Source organism: Melozone crissalis, unplaced genomic scaffold (genome assembly GCF_028551555.1).
Source record: "Melozone crissalis strain CALT ecotype California unplaced genomic scaffold, PUWL_Pcris_2 ptg000045l_1, whole genome shotgun sequence".
Lineage (NCBI taxonomy): Eukaryota > Metazoa > Chordata > Aves > Passeriformes > Passerellidae > Melozone > Melozone crissalis.
Window position 1 is genome coordinate 12,721,685 of NW_026535823.1, and position 22,426 is coordinate 12,744,110.

General features: G+C 38.8%; 1 protein-coding gene across 3 annotated transcripts in view; it reads right to left on the bottom strand.

The window, feature by feature from the left end:
• Positions 1 to 1,255: 1,255 nt before the first annotated feature.
• NTNG1 (netrin G1) overlaps positions 1,256 to 22,426 on the bottom strand; it is a 152,541-nt gene continuing 131,370 nt past the window's right edge. For all 3 annotated transcript variants that reach the window (XM_054285581.1, XM_054285579.1, XM_054285580.1), the window contains one exon: positions 1,256 to 6,364. In XM_054285581.1, the coding sequence (XP_054141556.1) occupies positions 6,120 to 6,364 (245 nt within the window). In that variant the 3' untranslated portion in view covers positions 1,256 to 6,119. The remainder of the gene's footprint in view (positions 6,365 to 22,426) is intronic.

Consider the following 22,426-nt stretch of genomic DNA (forward strand, 5'->3'; position numbering starts at 1 on the left):
AGTAATTTGAGATATCATGATAGTTAAAACCATGACTGTTATCATTAATTTACGAACAACTATATGTTGTTTATTCTCATTAAAATACCAGTACAGGAATACTATCTTTTTTATGACCTCGGTATTCATAATTCTTGATAAAGTGAAGAAAGAATGAAGTTAGTAAGAATAGTTACCTGTTCAGGCAAGGAATAATTTCACACCATTTAGGATACATCTGTGTCTTGCTTGTTACTTGTGAGAACAAATTTGGTTTGATCCTCATTGTAAAATGAGGAGGTGTGAAGTTGTATTTTCTGATTAGAAATATAGGTTATGCATCAAAATACTATGTTATGTGTATACTAATGCTATACATAGTGGTAGTTGTAACCAAAGCTACAAAGAAGTTTTCAATACTCTTGTAGTGTAGCACTATTCACATTCGCTGTGCTGCAAAGCTTGAATGTGGTGAATTTATTCCTTGGCTTTGCCAGCTGCTTCTTGGGCTCTTTCAGGCAACTTAATTTACCTCTCTGAATCAGTCTCTTCATCTCTGTTAAAAGATACCTGAAGTATCTGAACATTTACAGACTACAGAGAATAAAAGTCTAGCCCTATTGTATCTTTGAGAGTTTTTGAAGTATCTCACTTGTGATAAATGGAAGTGCTTTCACTTTGAGTGTCATTAGAATCTTGTAAGAATGACTTAACCTTGTATTTATTTAGTTAATACCAAGCAAATACATTTTTTCTTTTAATGTGTTTGCACAATCCAGTCAAAGGGACCCAAGCCTTTGAAGGAGATTTCTTGGTATTGTCAACTGCAAACAACTAATACAGGCAGCAGCCACTACTTTTGCATCTACAATTATTTTCAGGTGCAAGGTGAGCCATGTTCCCAGTAGATGTACAAGGCTTGGAATGTTTTCATTGATCTGTTCAGGTAACACTGAATACAGCCACTTAGAGATGTGAAAGCGTCAGCTAGATCAAGGCTTCTTAAAACCAGGGAACTTAGAATATGGCTTACACAAACTGTCAGGGTAAGGGCCTGAATGATCTATATCTCATCAGGTAGTTTAATGGAGGAATGGTGTGGCACTTCTGAATGCAGAGAATGTGTTAATCTCAAAACAATATCCTAACCAGAAAAATTTATTCAAAAAAACACATTAATTTAATGGAGCTAAATCAGAGGATCAGAGGGGTTTTTTTGTTAATTCATGAGAAGTCATGTTCATATATATAAACATTAGATTTTATTTATTCTTGGATGTCACAAATACTTGCAGAGAGTACTTGAGTGAAAATTACACTATATGAGAAATGGAAAATACTCATCCCAAACCAGTCCCATTTTCTCAAGGCAGACAAGCATAGCCCCAGAACCCATCTCTGCCCGTCTTTGCCATCCTAGAAAACACTGCCATTACTTCAGTTTCTCAACAGTTTGCTTCTAATACCAGAAGTGTATTTCCAGTGGCAACAGTAGACTTGAGCATGTGTCCAGCAGCTGCACTGGGCAGCACTGTGTGGTGGAGGTGTCTTGGAAGTGGCACAAGCACATCTGCAAACAGCTGCCAAGGCTTTGAGGGGAGAGTGGTGCCTGCCGTGTCCCCATGTGAGACGTGTCCCCATTCCAGGCCCACACCCTGCTGGGAGGCTTTCCCTAACTGGGCTGGCACTTTGGTTCCCTCCCATACATCCCATGGTGTGATCTTTATCCCAGTCCTCCTCAGAGAAGAGCACTGGATAGCAATGTGTGCAGAAACTCAAGCCCCAAGCCTTTACAATCTGTTGCATAAATTAGCCTTCCCTGTTCTATTTGAGGCCGTAAAAAGTCTCAAGCAGTATTTCATTGTCGGTATGTTTGTGTCTGTATAGATAATGATGGCCAGAAAACAATTAAGGGAAACATATGCTTTGTACTGGAATTTTATCTGTTGTGTATTATGGCAAAATGGTGTCTTGGTGAACATACTGCTCTGGTGATGAACTTTCATTTCATTAAATGAAATGCACCATATGGTGCAAAATGCTGCCTCTCTACTTGTTTGTTTTGCATATACTTATAGCCTCTTCTTTTTGACACTCTGTGAGGGTGGGAAAGGTATTGTTGGTTAATATAAAATTTCTAATTTATAATACTAGATCTGCATTGTAGCGGATAAATGTTTGCATCCATAAATAATTAAATGTACAGTTTTTCTTGGGAATGAATTATGTCTTAATATTTACATCTGTAACTTTGCATTTGCAAGGACAAACATGAATGCTAGGCTGAAGGTTGCCTGAAAATCTGGTCTTGCATATTCTATGAAAAATATTACTCACATTTCTCTCAGGTGAATAAACTGCACGCATGGATGAATCTAGTTAATTCAATGGTTTTAATAAACCTAGAATCCCAATGAGGTTATAACAAATCCCCCTGGTGTCTTGGAGTGATGAGAAAGATGTATAAAATTATATGCAAGCAGAAGAACTCTTTCTAAATTTGAAGAGTCTTTTGCACATTATTTTTTTTCCCTGTTCACTACATGAAATAACTTCTCACTGGTGGCTCCGTCATAATAAAGTATTAGATCAATTATTTTTTTGAAGGCAACATCTGGGGTCAATTTGCATTTGACTAAATTTTTTTTTCCATTTGGATAGTTTGTTTTTGAAACAATTAGGTAGCAGGAAGACAGGTGCCTCTCTCTTAACTTCCCTGTGTTAAAGATGGTTGGTGTGAAGTGGAAATATCTGCAGTTCTATTTTCAGGGAGAAGCACCTTGCCCCATTTTCAGATGTTAAACATGTGGATCCGGGATCAGAACCAATTCTCCAGGTACAAACACAGGAATACCAAGTTGACTAGGAGTGACTGATTTAGCAAAGCAGCTGGAACTAATATAACTGAATAAATCTATGATGAGTGCTAGTTTTAGGGTCACTGTACTCTGACCTGTTATCTGGACAACTCAGCAATCTGAAGCCTGGTCAGAAACTTTCCAGGAAAGAAGTATCAGGCAGAAAATTATAATTTCATAGTAGGTTTCTTTTGCTGTTTTGATACAGAAGCAAAATCGTAGCCTAGGGATTGGGTTGGCCTTTTTCAGTATCATGAATGTGTTGCTATTTTACAGGCATTTGCAGGGAGAGGATACCCAGTCCAAGAAACCTCAATATGTTGGAAGGGGTCTATGTTTTCTGGTGAAAAATAAAACAGATGCTGCGACTGCACGTTATCATGGAGAGATCCTACTGCATGCTCAGGAAAAGGAATCTGTTGTTTTTCACAGCTTCTGAAGTGGGGAACAAGTTCTGCCTTCATTTTACACCAAGTTAAGTAAAAGATTGCAGGTAAAGTAATGCTGAGCGCTGTAATCGCTCTCAAAGATGCACACATAATTTTAGAAATATACCTGGAATACAGTAGCAGAAACTTACACTCAAATTTTCATTTAGTAAAGTTTAGAGGAAAAAATAATGAAGCTGAAGAAAAGCACGGTTGATAAGATTTTTCCACTGAATGTATTCCTGTAAAAAATGGTAATTTTATTAACAGGTAAAGGAGGATAAAATGCACAAAATAGTATCTAAATACGTGAAAAGCCATATACTCTGCCCTGGTTTAAAAGATCTCAAGTATATGAAATTGAAATGTAGCTAAGTTGATTGTGATCTTATATTCATTACTCTTCAGCACTGCTGGCAGAATCCCTTCTAACCAAATGAGCACAACATGCTCACTTAGCACTTTCACAAAGCCTTGAGTTTATAATCACAATTAAAGCACTTCTTTTGCAATAATTACACAATCTGAATTGGTCTGTGGTAATAGAAGAAAATTTTAATTCCCCGTCTTATATCAGAAATCCACTTAGTTTTAGGTAGTCTCCAGCTCTGTTATGTCACCTGTATTAACATTTATATTCCTCACTGAGTCTGCTCAGTGTCCTCTTCTGTTTTCATGAACATACTTCTAAAACATACCTGCAATCTCACGTAGGCATGGCTGGCAACCAGCAGAGCACTCCATTGCTCTCTGCCTTACCTTATTTAGCCCACAAATGAGTGCAAGTGTGAACAGCAAACTTGGTACATGATGGAGGGTCAGGGCGACAGCCTGAAGAGGCAGCAGCTTGATGTCATCAGCATCTTTATAGTATTCTTTTAGAATCCTATTTCTTTTTAGAAATGAAGACCTGGTTTCCCTACCCACTTTTGGAGGCTGGGTTCTGTCCTGCAAAACTTGCTTCCTCAGCGGAAAGAGGTTCTCCAAGAAAGCAGTGCCCTAAATTCTGCAGTTCACCATTTGAAAGAGGCAGCCAGGTAGAATTTATTTCTCTCAGGAGTTTTTCTTTTGCTGATTAATTGTTTTCTACACTAGGCTATTATGTTGGTAAAATATTTATAACCATTATGATGAAAATTGCCAGGAAATGAATTCACACAGTCCTGCTACCTTCAGAAATTTTTTTTTCCCAGGACTTTGAAACACTGCTGTGGTTTTGGCTTGCCTCTCTAGTCCTGCTATTCTTTTCTGTCACACTCAGTAATTGGCCTAATAAAAGGCAGTAACAAGAATTTATTACACCTTGGGCGATACTTGAAACAAACTTTATTTGCTGGAGCAGCACTTTTTATCTACTCGCTGCTGTATATTTTGACAGTCTTTCTAAATATTAAATCTGACTTTATTAAAAGTTAAATCTTGGTGCTTTTTTGTGATTGCTGCTGTTTTTGCAGTTTCTTAAGCAGAATAGTACATATATAAACATATCTTTTTAATGAAGCTTTTGGAGAAATAATGTAAGCTGTAGATCTATCTGCTTATTGCCAGAGTCCACAAAAAAGGAATGAATTAAAGACTAGCTTCTATGATATTAGAATTTAGTTTTGGAATTTAATGTATGTGATTAATTGAGAGAACAAAGATGCGAACTTTTCAGAGCTTTTTCAAGGTTCAGATTTGATGAAATCTTCCTTGGGCAAATGATGCCCTTAACATTTTAAGTTCACAAAGTAACAGCAGTAAAATTAAAGCGAGATTAGATTGCTGTGATGTAATTTCCACTTTTAAATCTGGGTTTCCTCCAGATACTGAATGGTAAAACCATAAACTTTTTTTGTTTGTTTGCTTTCTAAAAAGGCCTTAAGAAAGAGCAGTAAGTCATACTGGAACTGTTTATGCAGGAATTTTATTCTTTGAAATTTTCCAGTGTTAAAGCAACAAGAAAACATTTATAATGTCCTTTGGTGGAATCTTATTACACTTGTTATATATGTAAACTGATATTCTTTGATGCCAGCACGTTGCCCATACAGAGAAATCTCTGCACAATTAAATGAAAGGAAAAAGAAAAGGACTAAATAAAAAGTAATAGTTTTCTCTTACCTGATTAGAATTAAATACATTAATAAATTGTCTGGTAACACAAATAGGCAATAATACAAAAAATCTACATTGTACATTATTTCAAGAAAAATAACTTCATTTGAATACAAAAGGATAAATACACTTTTTGTCCTATAGCCACTCTTGTACAGTAGGTGAACACAGCATCTTACTGATGCAGTGCTGCTAAGGTATACAAGGATATGACTGGCTCGAGTTGTATTGAGGGGGCTGTTACACATGTGCATCACTAACATCAGACAAAGAAATCTTTCAACCAACAAGGGTTACAGAGCAACGTTCACTAAAGCACAGGTTGGAAAGGATTCGGGGACTGAAGCAGGCCAATATGGCAGCTTTTACAGATTTCCTTATACCCACAATGCACTGACAGCAAAGAATGCCTTGGTTTGGTCAGTCCACACACCGGGCGGAGGTACAGGAGCGCACCAGAGAGGAGGAGCGGATGTCGTTGGGGTTCTGGGCTGTCAAAGCCATGTCAGTCCCGCAGCCGATCGATCTGACAGAGCAGGCGGCTGCCAGCGTGTCTGGAGGCAGAGGGGAGCAGTGTCCGCTCGCAGCCCTGTCCGTGACTGAGTGATATGGCTTAGTTCAGTTCGGCCTTCCTAGTTCGTGTGGTTATTTTGACTGTGTTTTCCTTTAGGGATTCCAGTGGCGAACGCCGGGGTTCTGTCCCGTTCCCGCGGCCCGGGGCCGTGCACAGTCCGGGTGTGAGGCCCGAGGCGCGGCCTCAGCAGCCCCGGGGCGGGCGGGCCGCGAGCAGCGCCAGCAGCGGCAGCAGGAGGAGCCGCGGGCCGGGCCCCGCTCCCGCCCGGCCCGGGGCCGAGCTGCGGCCGCCGCAGCCGCCCGGCTCCCGCTCGCAGCGCAGCTTCTCGCACAGGATGCCCGTGTAGGCCGGCGGGCACTGGCACCGCACGTTGTTGATGCAGGTCCCGCCGTTCTGGCAGTGCAGGAGCTCATTGTCACACACGTTCGCTGCAAGACACCGGGGGAAGGGGGACAGAAGAGAGAGCAGTGTAAGTTTGTTTTCAGCAGAAATTCACCAGAACCAGAACTGAGGCTCCACCTCCCTCCTCTTCCTGAGACATATAAGGGACTCTTCCTTTGCAAATACTAGGATTCTTTTTTTTCCCCTAAAGACTGTATTCTTGGAAAACCATCGAATTCACTTAACACCACTGACTAAAGTATTGATTAATTTTATATAAAGGACTATTTAATAATGAAATAATAAGAATTTTAATACGTGCCTTGTGCTAATGTCTGCATTGTTATTACTGAACTGGAACTGTAGGTTGTGTGTGCTATATGAAAGGGGCAATGTGTCTAGAGCTTTTGGAAACCACGAACAGTGGTTAAAAATGCAATGTGGCTTTGCTGAAGTAAAAAGATCTGCATGAGAGGGAAGGTTTTATAATCAAGAACTACATGTATTAGTGATCTGAAAAAATTGTGCAAAAAAAATAAGGCAAGCACAGGCAGGAAATTCAGCATGCTGTTGGATGGGGATTATAGGGTACAGACATGTGGAAATAAAAGATAATGTGATGTCCATTATAGATCAAATATTTCATTCTAATTAGATTTGCTGCTTTGGTATATGGCATCTTAAAGCTATCTCAGATATCTTAGATATTGTAGCCTGATAATAACTTCAGAAATCAGATTTGACAAGGGAGTTAGGAGACAATAATACAGGCAAAACTTTTAGACATGCATAATATTATAGTATTTGAAAAGCTGACAGCTTTACTTTGTATTGCTTAATACAAAATCAAATATTTCATGAGTGACAATGCAGAGGTATGAGCAACATACTAATTAAATGTGTCAATCTGTGTTTTATTTCAGATGATATCACTAGTATGATATGTGTTGGATTACAGCCCTGCCTTCCACAGCAAGGCAATTTTAGTAAAGAACTTGCACCTATGATGTAGGTAGAAGGTAACAGTAAAAGCTTTAACTTGGAGAATTAGGGAAAAGATTATTTGAGTAAGAAGCAGACTCAACATCATGTGAATATTTATGTGTACCTTAGCCTAAAATACTCTAAATAATTCAGAATGGAGAAAGTATTGTTAATTTCATCTTAAACATTACTGTTTATTCCTACAAAGAAGTACAGTTTTGCAAATATTAATTACTTTTAAAAGCAGTCCAAATATCATGAGAACTACAAGTGAAATAGTCCAGGTTCTTAAGTGGTGTAGTTTTACATAAATCTGTACAATTTTGTGCACCACTAACCCCACTGGTAATCTTATGTGTCCTGGCTTGCTTTCAGAAAAATAATTTTCTCACCCTAGAAGGTCTCTCCAATAGCTGCTTTCTGATCTTCTGCACTCAAGTGGGCCAAATAATGCAATGTGTTGGAAACTTGTAGATGCAATTAAGAGGAACCAGTAAATCATTAATTTTTTTTACTGAGTCCTTTAGCAGTCAAAGGTTTTTACTAAGAGCTATGGATTTAATACTGTTGTCCAGTTTCTGAATTGCAATGGAAAAAATTGAATATTAAGGTACAACAACACATTTTGTTGATGATTCTATGTCTGAATTTTAATGTTCTACTCATACTTTAGAAAAAATGTGTAAGAAACAGTAAGTCCCCACCAAATAAATGTGATGAGATTAACAACCCAAAAAATACCATGGTAAGAGGCAGAAAAAATTAACTGTATTTTAATACAGTCAATATTTGCATTAAATCTCTTATAACTGAGGGTATGTATCTTTGAGGTTGACTTTATTATTTCGATTATATATATTTAGTCATCTTAATATGCAAAATCGAAGTACTTTATCTGATGGTACAGCTACTGGAGCTGCATGTTCTGGACTACTCATTGCTGGGATGCTTCCTACAGTTCAGGCAGTGAAAATTGTGAAATATCTGCCCCATCAATACACATCCTTGTTTGCCTTGACAAACTCAGTGGGACTCAACAGTTCACTAAATGCCACTTCTTAACCAGCAGAGGAGATGTTTCGCTTCACATTTTGCCTGGAATAATTTATCCAAATTTTCTCAAGTATTAAGTAAACCATATTTTTAAAAATGTATTATAAAACAAATATCTTTCCTATTTTAAAATTTGTTTTGCGTACTACAGCCTGTTATTTGAAGAGATCCTTAGCCCAGATCTGGTCTATAGTTGTAGGTGAGTGGAGATGAGGGGCTGAAGAGATACTTTGCTCCGTGCTGGCTGTTCTGCCTGACACAAAATTCTGCCATCCATCTACAAAATTCTGGATACAATGCTATAGATGCCGATTTCTAAATCAGACCATTTCTTTCTCATTAGGAAGTTTTTGAAATGTGCTTAAAGAAGGGATGGATCAAAAGCTTCATAGTTTTTCTTATATGAATGTTTTAAATGTTTGCCCACAGGAATGCAGGTAGGTTTTATTGTTCTCAGCAAAATAGCTGAAAATTCTGGAATTGTTGATCTTGTATTGTCACAGCTTTCCTAATTTTGTGCTTCTCTTTCTCTTGCACACAGACATGTATGCACATATATGTATCATGCAGATAGCAATTGTGAGCTGGAAATTATATGAAAAAAATCTGGAAATGTTATGGAATCCCATTACTTGTTGCCAATTTTGTTTTAATTTTATTATGACCCACTCTAATACCATTTTAACCTTTCTGAAAGTATGGTCATGATTACTTTGAAAACTTTAGTATTGACTAATGATTATCTGAATGGCATCAGATACCAAGTTCTGACCAAAGAATGAAACATGGAGAAGTGACACAAGTAAAAGACTTAATTCTGAAGTCATCACATTGTAGACTGTTAAGACCTGTGTGGCTGAACTAGCTGTGGATTTGCTGGCATATCCTCCTTACTTAGAAGCCAGAACACCAAACTGGTCACTTATCAACCTAAACAGGAATCTCATTTGTTTTGGAGAGCTTCGCAGGCCTTTTTGAGGGATGTTTCTGAGCACAGTCTCCAGATCTGTGCTACTGCATGAAGTGAAATATTTAAAGTAAACTAAAGAAAATGGTTTTAACATTATTCTCATAATTCATCAATTTGCAATCTAACTATGATTCAGTTATAGGATCCTTAAAGCACTTCACAAAGAAGACAGAAAAGAAGGCACAACATGCTTTGCTAGTTTGTGCTATGCACAAACTATTCTTGATCTTTAATTGCAATGTTAATGAATTTGGGAATGGAACAAAAAAGGAAAACAAGGGAAAATACTCATCTTTGAGCCGGCTCAAGGGATAGTCTTAGCCTGCCATAAATGTGCTAGTGTTTCACAGAATTTATACTGGGCATTAAATGAAATATTGTGAGTAACACAGCTGTTTGACAAATTACTACTTTCCTCTTAAATGTTCAAATCTGAATAATACATGAAAATTCCCGAGTCTCTCCAAAACTCAACTTTAATATCTTTGCAGCTTCTTGAAAGAAAAGAGTTAGACAGCTCTGACTGATTTTAGTTCTGAGGCAGCAACAGAGGCAGAGAAGAAGAAATGCAGGGATTGCTGTCTTCAGTCTGGGGGGGCACCTGGCACAGCCTTGTGCTCTTGGCTTGAGGACCTTCTGTTGCTGTGTCTGGGCAGCTGCAGAGCACATGCCCAGGGCCTTAGGTTCTGTCTGCTGCCCAGACAGAACAAGGTGCTACAGACCTTAAATACAGTTTCTTCTACACTCCTGTCTTTCCTAAAGGCCATCCAAGAGGGAAGATAATAACATTTCTACCTTTCTTTGTGCTACCTTAATTTCTGTACAGCTTGCCTACAGCAGCATCTTGTTCAGGTGGGACAGGCTATTGACACATTTTTTTGATTGTATTCTCTTTCTGCATCAAAATATGGATTTATGATGAAATTTTCTTTGTGGGAACAACATAAAGATCATTAATGTTATTAAAGAAAAGTTTTTATGATCAGTCCTTGCTTCCTTTCTTGAATTCTTAAGACTTAAATTTCCAACAATGTTTCCTATGTTTGCTTCTATCACTATTTCCCTTCAGTGTGCGCCTTTTGTCACATCATTTGTTACAGACTTTTCTCTCCCTCTCTCTCTTTTTAAAACCATCCCTTCACTTTCCTCCTTTTTGTCTCCCAGATCATGAGTATCACAGTCCCTGGACAGGTTTGCTGGGTTGACAGCTCTGAATATATTACACAACATATTTGTCTTTTCTAAAGCACTGATGCAAGCTTTGCCCTGACTTCTGCTGCAGTGAATTTTCCATACTGTTTGTCTGTGGTTTTTGTTACTAGCACCACTGAATTTTTGACCTTGGATTCCATCCATTGCTCATAATTTTGAGAGCATGCAGGTCTCATGGCTAAAGAAATTATTCTTGTCTGGTTTTTTCTCTAATGCATTTGTAGCCTTGGTGCTTCCTATTTAGTAAAGAATATTACTTGAACTCATGAATGATGAAGATTTCAGCACACATGCTAACAGAATATTCTGTCTGTGCATAAGTGAGTAAAAACCCAGCATAGTGAAACCCATGTTTTCAGTAATGATGTTTATAGGTAGCTCCAACATATGCAGTGGCTGTCTATATATAGACACTGAACAGCACATTGAAATGCCATGAAAAAATTGGAAGGTTTCATCTCACTGCATAAATAAGTACAGTAAATCCAGGCCAAGCAGAAGCGATTTCTTGTCAAATGCAGAATTAGTTCCTGTGAATACTATGAGGACCCTGTAACTAACATGCATTATTCTCTAAATCTGTGATAGTTTTATCAATAAATGGTAAAAACAATCTCAAAATATAAAAGAAATTGCAGTGAATGAAGCTTGTGTGTATGCCTGATGAGAATGTGAGCATCTGCACATACATATATAGCTAGAAAACCTCTGCAGTTGTGACAGTATTAGCAACATTTTCCCCACAATTTGTCAAATAGGCAGAAATGGAATTGAGGAATGCAAAAGACTTAGTCTCATTTGAATGTAAAGGTGTCAAATTCTTTTCAGCTGTACCCAGTTGCACGTTCCAGTTGAACATAAATGACTGCAATCAAAATATTTCAAATTGCCACAGTCAGCAATGAATACCTTCAGTATTTGGGAAAAAAATCCTGAAAATACAATATATAATTGTATATAATAATACAATATATAATTGCTGTGTGTTGAATACGTCTACATGGAATTCCACTGACTTCTGTGCTACATGGGTGAAATCTCATAAGTCAGGTAAGAGGATGTAAGGGCATGGGGAAAACAGTAGTCAGGCTTCTCCTGAAAGGTTACAGCTGCTGCTCTTACAGTTCGTGTTGCACAGAACATGACAATACTTCAGGTTTTTATAGCTTAAGTATCTTACTCATTTGAATAACCAGTGAGTAATAACTGAGATGAAGACTTTGTCACTGAGATTTCTTCCCCTGCCTGTCTTCCAATTAGAAGGACTCATTTTACTTATTTTATTCTAATGTTTAGAATTTAATTTATTGTTACCGTTTACATTACTGCCAAATGGCTTTAAAATGTTTTACTGCTGTGAATATGTGTCAGTGTTGATCAGACTTCTTCAGTGCTTTGAATCCACAAACATACCTGATATGAAAAACAGCTACTGTTCTTATAAATGAGATATTCATAATAATTTCTTTGCTTGGAAGTGACACTCATTCATCATTTGTTGTAGTAGTAAAACTATCTTAGGATACCATCAAGACAAGGCAGATGATTTGATAGCATGAAAATAAAACTGGTTTGCACTTCTCTACCAAAGCACATTCTTAAGCTAAGACAAAATAAATCACTGCAGACAAGTACAAGCCTAAAGCATATCTTACTGTGTCAAAATTATGGTCACAAAATGACAAACATTAATACAAAGATCTCTGGTGCAAAGTTGAAACAATGTTGTGATTAATTATACTGCCAGCAATACAAGGAAATAAACATTGACCAAGCGAGAGTCGTTTCTAAAGGCAGACATCTCCATCTTGACTTGTCTTAGAAATGCCTGTTAGAAGCACAATTGAAATGACACTTGATTTTTTATCAAACCGCTTTTATTAAGTTATCAGAGAGTAAATGAATAGGGGAGTAATGGAGATACTGTGTTCACTGAAAATTTCCAGTAGAATTTTTAGATTGTTTGCCTACATATAATTTCTGTTTTTTCTGCACAACAGGCAGTTCAAAGCCAAGCCAGTTCTAATCAAATTGCAGGTGAAGTCTTCAGAGTTTCTACAAGAAAATGTAGCTATTACTCAGAGTTCTGCCCAGCACACAGCCAGAGAATGGATGGTGATTCCTCTCTCCTACAGATAGGCAGTAATTTATCCTAGCATCCACATGGGTAAGCTTAGTTGATTATCTCTCACCACTGAAAGTGCAAAATCCTGTACAGAATATGTGGGGGTTTTTAACCATGGTATGAGGATAGCAGAGGTAGAAAGTTACTGTTTTTCACAGGTTGTATCTGTGCTTTCTCATTTTTCATCTCTATTCTTAATCTAAAATCCTTGGGTTTAATTAATAAAGAATAATGAGAAGAAATACATCTAACCTGTCAAAAGGACACGAGGAAAAGCTGAATTTTGGAATTGATACTCATACATGATAGCCATAGTAGCTTTGGTAAAACCGCACAATTGTGTATTAAGATGGATGAAAACAAATCCAGATTTAGTTATCTAAGAATTATAGTTGAAATGATACCTTTCAATCTTCCATGGTTTCAGGAAATGAATGATTTAACCTTTTGGTTTTCCAATTTTGATCGTTCTAATTTCATCCTTGTACAAAAGAGGATGATTCCCAAAGTGGGGGGAAGAAAAATTTCCCTATTTTTTTTATTGCTTTGCTTATAAAGGAGCACCACTGAATTGGTATGACCCTGATCATACTTTAGGGTAATCTCAGGAGAGCAATAAACTACATATCAGCTTTAGTTGCTCAGAAGGGACTACATGCCCCTATCATTCATATTTCACTTACAAAGCTGGAAGCTGCAGTGCCATTATTCCTCTCTGCCTGGAAAAAAATGAACATTCTTACATGACCTGTTGTCTCTTCCCTTAACTAGGAAAAGAAGCAGTTATAACTCCAGAGTTGTTGTTGGTTTTTTTGTTTATTTTTTCTATTGCCAACAGCAAGGGCAGGGTTTAGATGTAACCACTATCAGTAAAACTAGTTAAGCACAAAAAGCGCTCAGATGCAAAAGATGAAGTCAACAAAAGGCCTTATGAATTGGGGGATGGGATTTGGTTCCCTAAATACAAGCAGCTACTGCCATTGGCTTTCCAGAAGTCACTTCAGACATGTACATGAAGCTGGCAGGTGTGTCCAGGGGCTCTGGGGGCTGTAACTGGGGAGCTGTCACTGGGGAGCAGTGCTGCCAGGGGCTCTGGGGGCTGTCACTGGGGAGCAGTGCTGCCAGGGGCTCTGGGGGCTGTCACTGGGGAGCAGTGCTGCCAGGGGCTCTGGGAGCTGTCACTGGGGAGCAGTGCTGCCAGGGGCTCTGGGGAGCTGTCACTGGGGAGCAGTGCTGCCAGGGGCTCTGGGGGCTGTCACTGGGGAGCAGTGCTGCCAGGGGCTCTGGGGGCTGTCACTGGGGAGCAGTGCTGCCAGGGGCTCTGGGGGCTGTCACTGGGGAGCAGTGCTGCCAGGGGCTCTGGGGGCTGTCACTGGGGAGCTGTCACTGGGGAGCAGTGCTGCCAGGGGCTCTGGGGGCTGTCACTGGGGAGCAGTGCTGCCAGGGGCTCTGGGGGCTGTCACTGGGGAGCAGTGCTGCCAGGGGCTCTGGGGGCTGTCACTGGGGAGCAGTGCTGCCAGGGGCTCTGGGGGCTGTCACTGGGGAGCAGTGCTGCCAGGGGCTCTGGGGAGCTGTCACTGGGGAGCAGTGCTGCCAGGGGCTCTGGGGGCTGTCACTGGGGAGCAGTGCTGCCAGGGGCTCCTGGGCCCTGCTCTGCTGGCAGCCTCAGCCTGCTACAGATTCCCATTTGAGGCAGAGCTTCCCTGCTCCAGCTGAGCTCTGCAGACTGTGCCTGACCCCGTGGCTGCCACTGGAGCTGCTCTGCTGCCCTGGCCTGGGGGACTGTGTGCAGGGAAACTCCTGTCCTGCTGTCCTCGCCCCTCCTGTCCTGCTCTGGGCTCATTTGGGAGCGCCCAGCTGCTGTTCCTCCTGAGACATCTACGGCCACCTCAGTCCTGTCCAAAGGGCTGGCAGGGTGACCTTGCCTGCACAGCAGCGTTTTCTACTTCATGTGCAACAACGGGATTTTCTTGGAACTTGGTTTTCCCAAGAATTATGAAACAGACCTGCAACAAGTATTGCTTTTACAGAGCACAAAACCACAGGAGAAAGTCTGGAAAACAAACCAAAGCAGGATCTTGCGAAGGTCAGCAATTCAAATACATGATTATGAATTATATAAAAAGCTAAATGTTCTTGCATCCTTGGCTGCTAAGGTGTTTGATTTGGAATAATGTTATGGGCACAAAAGAATGCAAAGCATTTGTCTTTGTTTGCAGAGAAAATAGTTTCTCTTTTGGCTATTCTTCCCAGTGAACACTACACTGAAGGCTTTGAAAATCTATTAAATAGCCCCAAACACTTGTTACTGTATTTGGCAGCAAAACCAAAGGCAAGCTAATCACAACTGAAAATATTTCCCCAATGATTTAGGGGATTAGAATAATTTTAGTAAGTGTTTTCCTAAATTTTTTTAGGGAAGGGGTAAAAGAGTGACAGAATGTGTTGTTGGTGGCTTCTATTAATAATTACTGCTATCCTAAAGTTATTTGTAATCTAAAATAATTTGAAAGTTGCAAACTTTCTTCTCACATTTGGCTTTCATTTGTCTGAAAGCCAATTGCATGGGAGCTTTTGAACAATTGAAAAAAAACCCTACTGGAAATACATGTTATGATCAACTTCTAAACTACATAAACCCAGCATTTGTAATGGAAGCACCAACGATCTTTAACTGCACTGCAGTAATTATCAAGGGTATTAAAGTGGGATGGGTACGTAACTAAATGGAAGTATGACTGATCAGCTCTTTTACAGTGACCACAAGGAAAGGTAAAGCCAACTTTGTATCTACATGTCATTATATATTCCTTCTGTGTGCATTTGCCAAAAGAAAGGTTTAAGATATCAGGACAGTGTTCTCCTACAGGATACAAAAGCACCAGTGTGTAAAGTTAATGGTGTAGAATCTCTCAGGAGATGAACATTCTGAATTTGTGTGAACATTGGTTACAATGCAAAGACAAAGGTAAAAGATTTGCATAATTCCTACAACACATATGAAGTGAGGGATGGGGTTTTTTGTTCAAGTAACAATGCTGTGAATCAGGAGATCTTTCTGAATGAATCTACATTGATTTATTGTTTTGAGTGTGAATGAAATGCTGCAGAGTGCTTTTGCTGAGCCAACTTTAGAATGGGAATAAAAACACTTCCCTATAGGTGTCAAAGCTATTCAGAGTAAAACTTCTTATTGCTAGTGAACAATGGGTAAGTTGATGCCAAGGAAAGTCCAATGAGTTCCCTCCTTTTGTTTGCCTGTGCAAACAAAAGGAGGGAATGATGCAGGTCCTGTGAATTCCTGCTCTATTTATTACATTGCGCTGCTGATTAGATAAATGCAACAGCAGAGTTGATTATTGTTTCCAGGGGAGTTTGCTGACAGTCAGCTTTAAAAAGGTTTCTAAACCATGTAGTTTAAAAAAGGACTATGCAATCTTGTCCAATTGTCATATGTGATTGTCAGTATTTAATCATCTTATGCAATCTCAAATACCAATGTTGTGTATTTTATCTCCTTCTAATCTCACCTATCAGAACTTCAGCTGCTTCATATTCATACATAAGGTACACAGTAAAGATATGCAAATCTTTTATCCACTCTGCTTCACCTGACCTATAAAAATATTACCTGTTGTCTATTTTTGTATGACATTAAAATTAAAAAATGAATTCAACAGGCAGATTTTTATATCATAATTCCTGTCTGAGATATACCAGATGATAACATGCTCTCTTGTGAGAGGGATTTTAATTGGTGCAATGCTTTACTTTTCCACTCTTTTCATCAGAATACCAATAAGATGATTCAAACAGCTGGCATGTAGCACTCTGCAAAAATAAGAACGAATAAATTAATGTATCAAATAATTAAAGCTATTAGTTGCTTCATGCTAGTTTTCATCAACAATATTTATTGCTGCACACAGACTTGCTTGGGGTTATCATTGTGCATTTATCTTCATGACAGAGCAACCATTACATGGGAAACCCCAGATAACAGTGCCTCTCTTTCCAATGCAATCTTCTTCAGGCACACCAGTTTTTCTGCAGTGTTTTACCAAGTGTAACCAATGTCATAGTCTTAGCCAGTGTTTTTTACCTGAAAACATCTAAAAAACTGATTTATCACACAGTTCAACAAAAATGTCTGAAAGATGTTCATTATTACACACCAACCGATAGAGCTGAGGCAGGCATAGAGGCAACCTACAGATTTTTCACAATATTGATACGCAGGCTACCACTAATAAGTTGTTTCAAGAGTAACAGAATTATATTAATATTTTTTAACCAACTTTAAAGTTTTGCTATAATAGAAGAAGATCAGAATAAACACAGACCTGTCCTAGAGAGTACATAGCATGCTTTGTTTGGGATAATATCTGACAAGTTCTTTCTATCAGCATACCAACTAAAGATAATGTCTCTAACCATGGATGTTGATATTGCATACTATGACAAAGTGTTAATTCAGGATATTAAAAAGACCAGAGTTATATTCTCATGAATAAGAGCTGTTTCCCTGTGAGCTTTATACAGTTCTAGCATTACTTTTGGCATGCTGATTAACGTACTTACATTTCTGTTTATCAATTGTGATGCACAAAGGTGTTAAAATTTAATTATTAATGAAGACTGAAATAACCTGCGATCCTTGAGGAATAGATAACTGCCAAGTGTGATTTCACTTCAAAGTACTTTCCTTATTTTGTTTAAAATTATTTTCTCCAATTTTTAATTTGTCAAGTCATGCCAGAGTTGAAAAATACCAAGGATATCTCCTTTAATTGTTATCTAATAAATTACTGTAGATAATGTGCTAGATATTTCTAAAGATATATTGTATCAATAGCTTTAAATCTAATGATGGAAAGAAGTAGTCGTGTTACTTAAAAAGTCTTCCACCTGCACTTAAGGCTGAGAAACCAAGACCTTGGTCATTTTCTGTTCCTGAGAATCTGTGTGTGCAGCAATGTCACAAACCTCTGGCTTGGAAAAGGAAGGGTCACACAAAACCCACTCAATTTTTAGGAAAATGTACTTTTAGAATGCACTTTCAAATCATCATGTTCTGACTATATTTCTTTTAAAACTCTCAGTGAAAAAGGAGACAAATTTCTGCACAACAGACCTGGGATGACAATTAATCTGTATTTCCTGGCAAGTTTATCTCATTGGGTCCAGTGCTGTCATCTGCCCCAGAGAACCCTCTACATTACATTGGAGATCTCACAGCTCCTATCATGTTTGTCCTTCTCTTCCAGCAGCCTTGGCAGTGATGGCAATGGAAACCTGACTGATCATATCCCAGCTCCCTGAGAACTCTGTATTCCTTGACATTGACTCCTGTGGCAAGAGGGGATTTGCAACACATCTGTGCTGCTGCCTGCATGGGCTAGTGGAGGGCCAGGAAAGGCTCTCAGTTCCAGGTAGGATGAATTTTTGTAGGCCTGGAGCCTTGTGAGGGACCAACCCTGGGGGCAAACAGCAATGGGGCCTCCTCCTGCTCCATGGAACCCCAAGGCAAGCAGGGCCAGCCAGCACAGCGCCTGCTCAGATTTCAAACACAGCCCCAGAGTGTAGTGAGGGTATGAGAGGAGTGTGAAAGGCAAAGGTTTTCTGCTGTGAGACAGCATTTCTGAAGTGGTAGCATGGCAGATCCAAGTGGGATGCTGGTTTTCTGGAGACTGCCAGAAGCTACAGAATGAGTAGCTGTTTAGCTAAAACAGCCGGAGGAGTGATGAGGGGAAGTAGTTGGAACTGGAACAGTTCTGGAGAGGGGTTTGGGCTAAAGCCAGGGCGGGTAGGAGTAGGTGAGGGAGGTGCTCAACACATCTTAGCTGGCTCAATGTTTTGTATTTGCAAAACACTCAGGGTCCTTCTAATGGTGCAGTGCAGCGTGGGCTGCAGCATCATCACTAAGTTGTCATCTTGCCACTGAATAAAAGATATAACTGGAGTACACTTCTCAAAGTGTCTTTGCACTTTGTTTTAAATCAGTAATGGTTTAGCATGAACTAGCAAAGCTCTCAGGTCATTGCAGAAAAATTATTGCAGGATATGGCTTTATTTTGACAGGTGGTGTAAATCTTGACCCAAATTTTCATACCTTTGCAGAAGTTATGCAGTGTACATGCCACCTTTCATATTTCTCCCCAGTTGTGTACCAAAGGCACGTGTGCAAATGTAATTGGAAGCATTTCAAAGCATCCAGCTCAATTTTTGAGGTGTTTGTGTTGCAGTATGTTGCAGTATGCTGTTGTAATCTGTCTCTAAGATATGTGGAATAGGATGCTCTTTTTGAGAGTAAAGTCTCCTTGCAGAGAGCTGGGCTTTGCTGCATAATGTCAACATAATGGAGCTGATTTAAGGATGCTATGCTTGCCCTCAAGATGAATTTCCTTGCATTAGAAAGCCCCAGTTTAAATCTCATTGTGGGATTCTCCTGTTCCTGAAATCAGTAGGAAGTAAGTTATGTTTTTGAATTTTGTGAGAGTAACGTGTCTGCCTTAGATGCTAAGTCACTGCTTATTGCCTCATGATCAAAATGCAGCTTCAGCTCTTTAAAGGAACAGCTGCATGTGATGAAACTGTTCACACTCCTTGGAAATGAAATTCTAAATTCTTCAAGGTAAGAGTCCTATTTCAAGGATCCTTTGGCATAAAAAGCAAGTTGCATTCCCATTTAAAGTATGTGTGCCATTGAGAGCTCAGTGGTGCAGCATCTCATGAACAGAACACCCTACTGAACAGTCTCCTATGGACTGCTGTTCTGGACACTGGAGTTTGTTCCTCCTGCACTTGTCAGTGTATCTGGGGACTGGGTAGTGCATGTGGGAACAAACCTGGTGGCTCTTTATTTTAGCCCCTGTGTGCCCCTGATCTGTAGCTGCTTGGTGCTGCTTCTTAAGGCTCACCTAAACACCTACTAAAGGGAGAATTCCTCATCCCAAGAGATTATGGCTGAACTCCTTATAACCTAGAAGTTTTGAAGGGCAAGAATAGATCCTTGAGTCTATTGGAAAAGGTTTCAAATTTAAGCAGGAAAGAGTGTAAGAACAGAGGTTAGTTGGATACTGGTTCCATGAGTTGGAACAATGTTTTGGGTCATCCACAGAGAGATCTGTAAATCTGGAAAATACAGATAAATGTCTAAAGAGTGTGAAAGATTTGGAAAACTATTCCACTCAGTCTCTGGAAAGGGAATAAACTGGGTAAATTGATCTCCAGGCAAGTGCAAATCAAAATGCTGGCTATAGATTCAGCCAGTGGCATCAGTGCAGTTGTTACTATTGTCCACCTGTAAGTTTAGATTTTAAAATACTAGCTTGCATGTCTGATGGATTTCAGAGTTACTTTAGGTACAGGGGCATGCCTAATGTTAAGGTGTGTTTCTGCTCTGAATTTAAACATGCTAAATCAATGTAATCCTAAAGTAATCAGGTTTTCTAATGTCAGATTTGTACTTCTGTAGAGCTGACTATTGTAGTGTCTAACAGCTTTCCATGGCTTTCCATGTCCATCTGAACAAAAAGACAGACAAGTCATTGGCAAGAAGAAAAAAGCATATCAAGAAGTACCTGTCCAAGATGTAGTTATAAAAATGCAACATAATTTTGGGTATTACACTTTAATCATCCTGGACCTCAGCTGCCTGTTGACATCAGTGGTGTTAATGAATACAGTCCCTTTAATATAATTATTTCAAGTTGACTTCAGATGCAAGTAGTCTTCTATAGAAATTAATTGCCAACAACTGAATTATGATCAAACTGTTCCCTCTTCTCTGTAACATCTTTAAATTTCCAGCACTGTCACTTCTCACCTGATGATTACAGGTAACAATTTTATTAACAATTAAATTATTCTCTTTAGAAGCTAAGGTAAATATAAGGAGCTTGGCTTCTTCCAGAAGTCTTTTAAAATTATTTTACCATTGACTGTAGTCCAACATTAGAGAAGAACAGGCCATTATCAACAAAACCATAGCTCAAAATTGTGCTGATTTGGGAGAAATTGAAAGAGCAATGCTGTTAATATTTTACTGAACATCATGGTACTTTTGTGTGGGCTATGAGTCCCCTCTAAATTTATACTGTAAATCCTGTAAAGCTCTATGCACTTTCACAGTGAGTTTGTGCTATAAAAGCTGGTAGTCAAAGATCTGACAGAAAGCTGGACTGACATTTATGAGATCAAGCTTTTGTTCCTGATTTTGTCATATCCATGTTCCTTGTCAAAATCTTTCCTTGCATGCTTAACCTGAAGAAGAATTTGAAATAGCTGGAAGGGCTGGTCCATGTCTCAGGTGTATGGATCTGGGAGAAGAGATCATGCAGACACTTATTAGAGGCAAATGCAAGGAAAAGCTAAAGGGGCAGAATGTCTGCAGGTGATTTGGTGAGCTGGTTGTTATTTTAGAGTAAATGCAGAGTAAAGTGAGTATCAAAAAGCCCCCAAACCTATTTAACAGGATTCTTATAAAAATTATATTGTTAGCAGCAGATTTAAAAAACTTTATAAGAAAATGCATTTACAAAGGGTAAAGAAAAACAGTGCAGTTATGATGAAATGAAGGAAAAAAGAAAAGAGTACAAACGAGCTATAACAGGTTAAAGTACCAAGGTAGGCCAGAAATGATTGAGAAATTTAGTACAGTCATAAAAATTAGCCATTAATATTTTTTTTCTAAACGTAGGAGAAGCCAGGTCTTCTAGAAAGGCTGTAGGGCAAATAAATGCTTTGTTAGGTAGGGAAGGGAAAAATCTATTAACTGTGGAAGAGCTTTGGGAGGTTACTAGACTCCTGCCTGTGGTGATGGGGGCGTGTTCTGGAGGTGTGTCTGAATGTTTATACAAACATTATTTAAAAATGGAAGTCTGTTGCATCATACCACCAGAAGCAAATATTACTGCTGAGAAATTTTTAAAAAATGCAAAAATAATATTTTCACTGCTACTTGTGATTTTTCTAATTTAATTTTTCTTATTTTCAGGATGGGCTTGATCAACTACAAAAAAGGAGCTGTGGCAGGTGTGATTTTTATAAAGATTTCAAGGAGATGGAGAGGAACTAGAGACTGGAAATCAGAACTTCTCCAGCAGGCAAGTTAATAGAAATTGTGATAAAGAACAGAATTAACAGTTAGATGAGTGAACATGATGAGTATGTAAGAGAGAAATAATAATGTACAAACCTGTAAAGGATTTTTTTAAAGAATCAAGTAACTACATGGATGCAAAAGATCTGGTTGACAATGTATTTTACTCTACAAAAAGCATTTTCCAAGATGCCTCAGCAAGGATTTTGTTTTTTTCCTTTAATTTTTTTTTTTAATGGAATAATTAAAGCTTGAATAATAAGAAGCAGCCTAAGAATAGATGTCAGGAACTACTAATCAGTCTTATGAGGACTTACACATATAGAATTCTGCTAGAAAAGTGAACAAGGCATGGTGTAATAAATTTGCTCAGACTACAAAGGTATTGTGGCTATAAAGACCTTCAGAAGAATTTCTAAGGTGTGGGTGACAGAAATTGAGTGTTCAAGGATAAAGTATTCCTACAGATACTTGGCTTTACTATTTAGAAAAGGCACCCTAAGAGTAGTTCAGGGTGTTTTATTGAAAATTTTGACTTAATGCTCTTCATCAGTCAGAAAGGCAAATAGATTATTGAATTTTTCAAGGCAGGAAAAAGAGTGAAGTGGAAACACCACAATGTCACTATAAAGCTTCATGATGTGCCCATCTCTTGAACACTG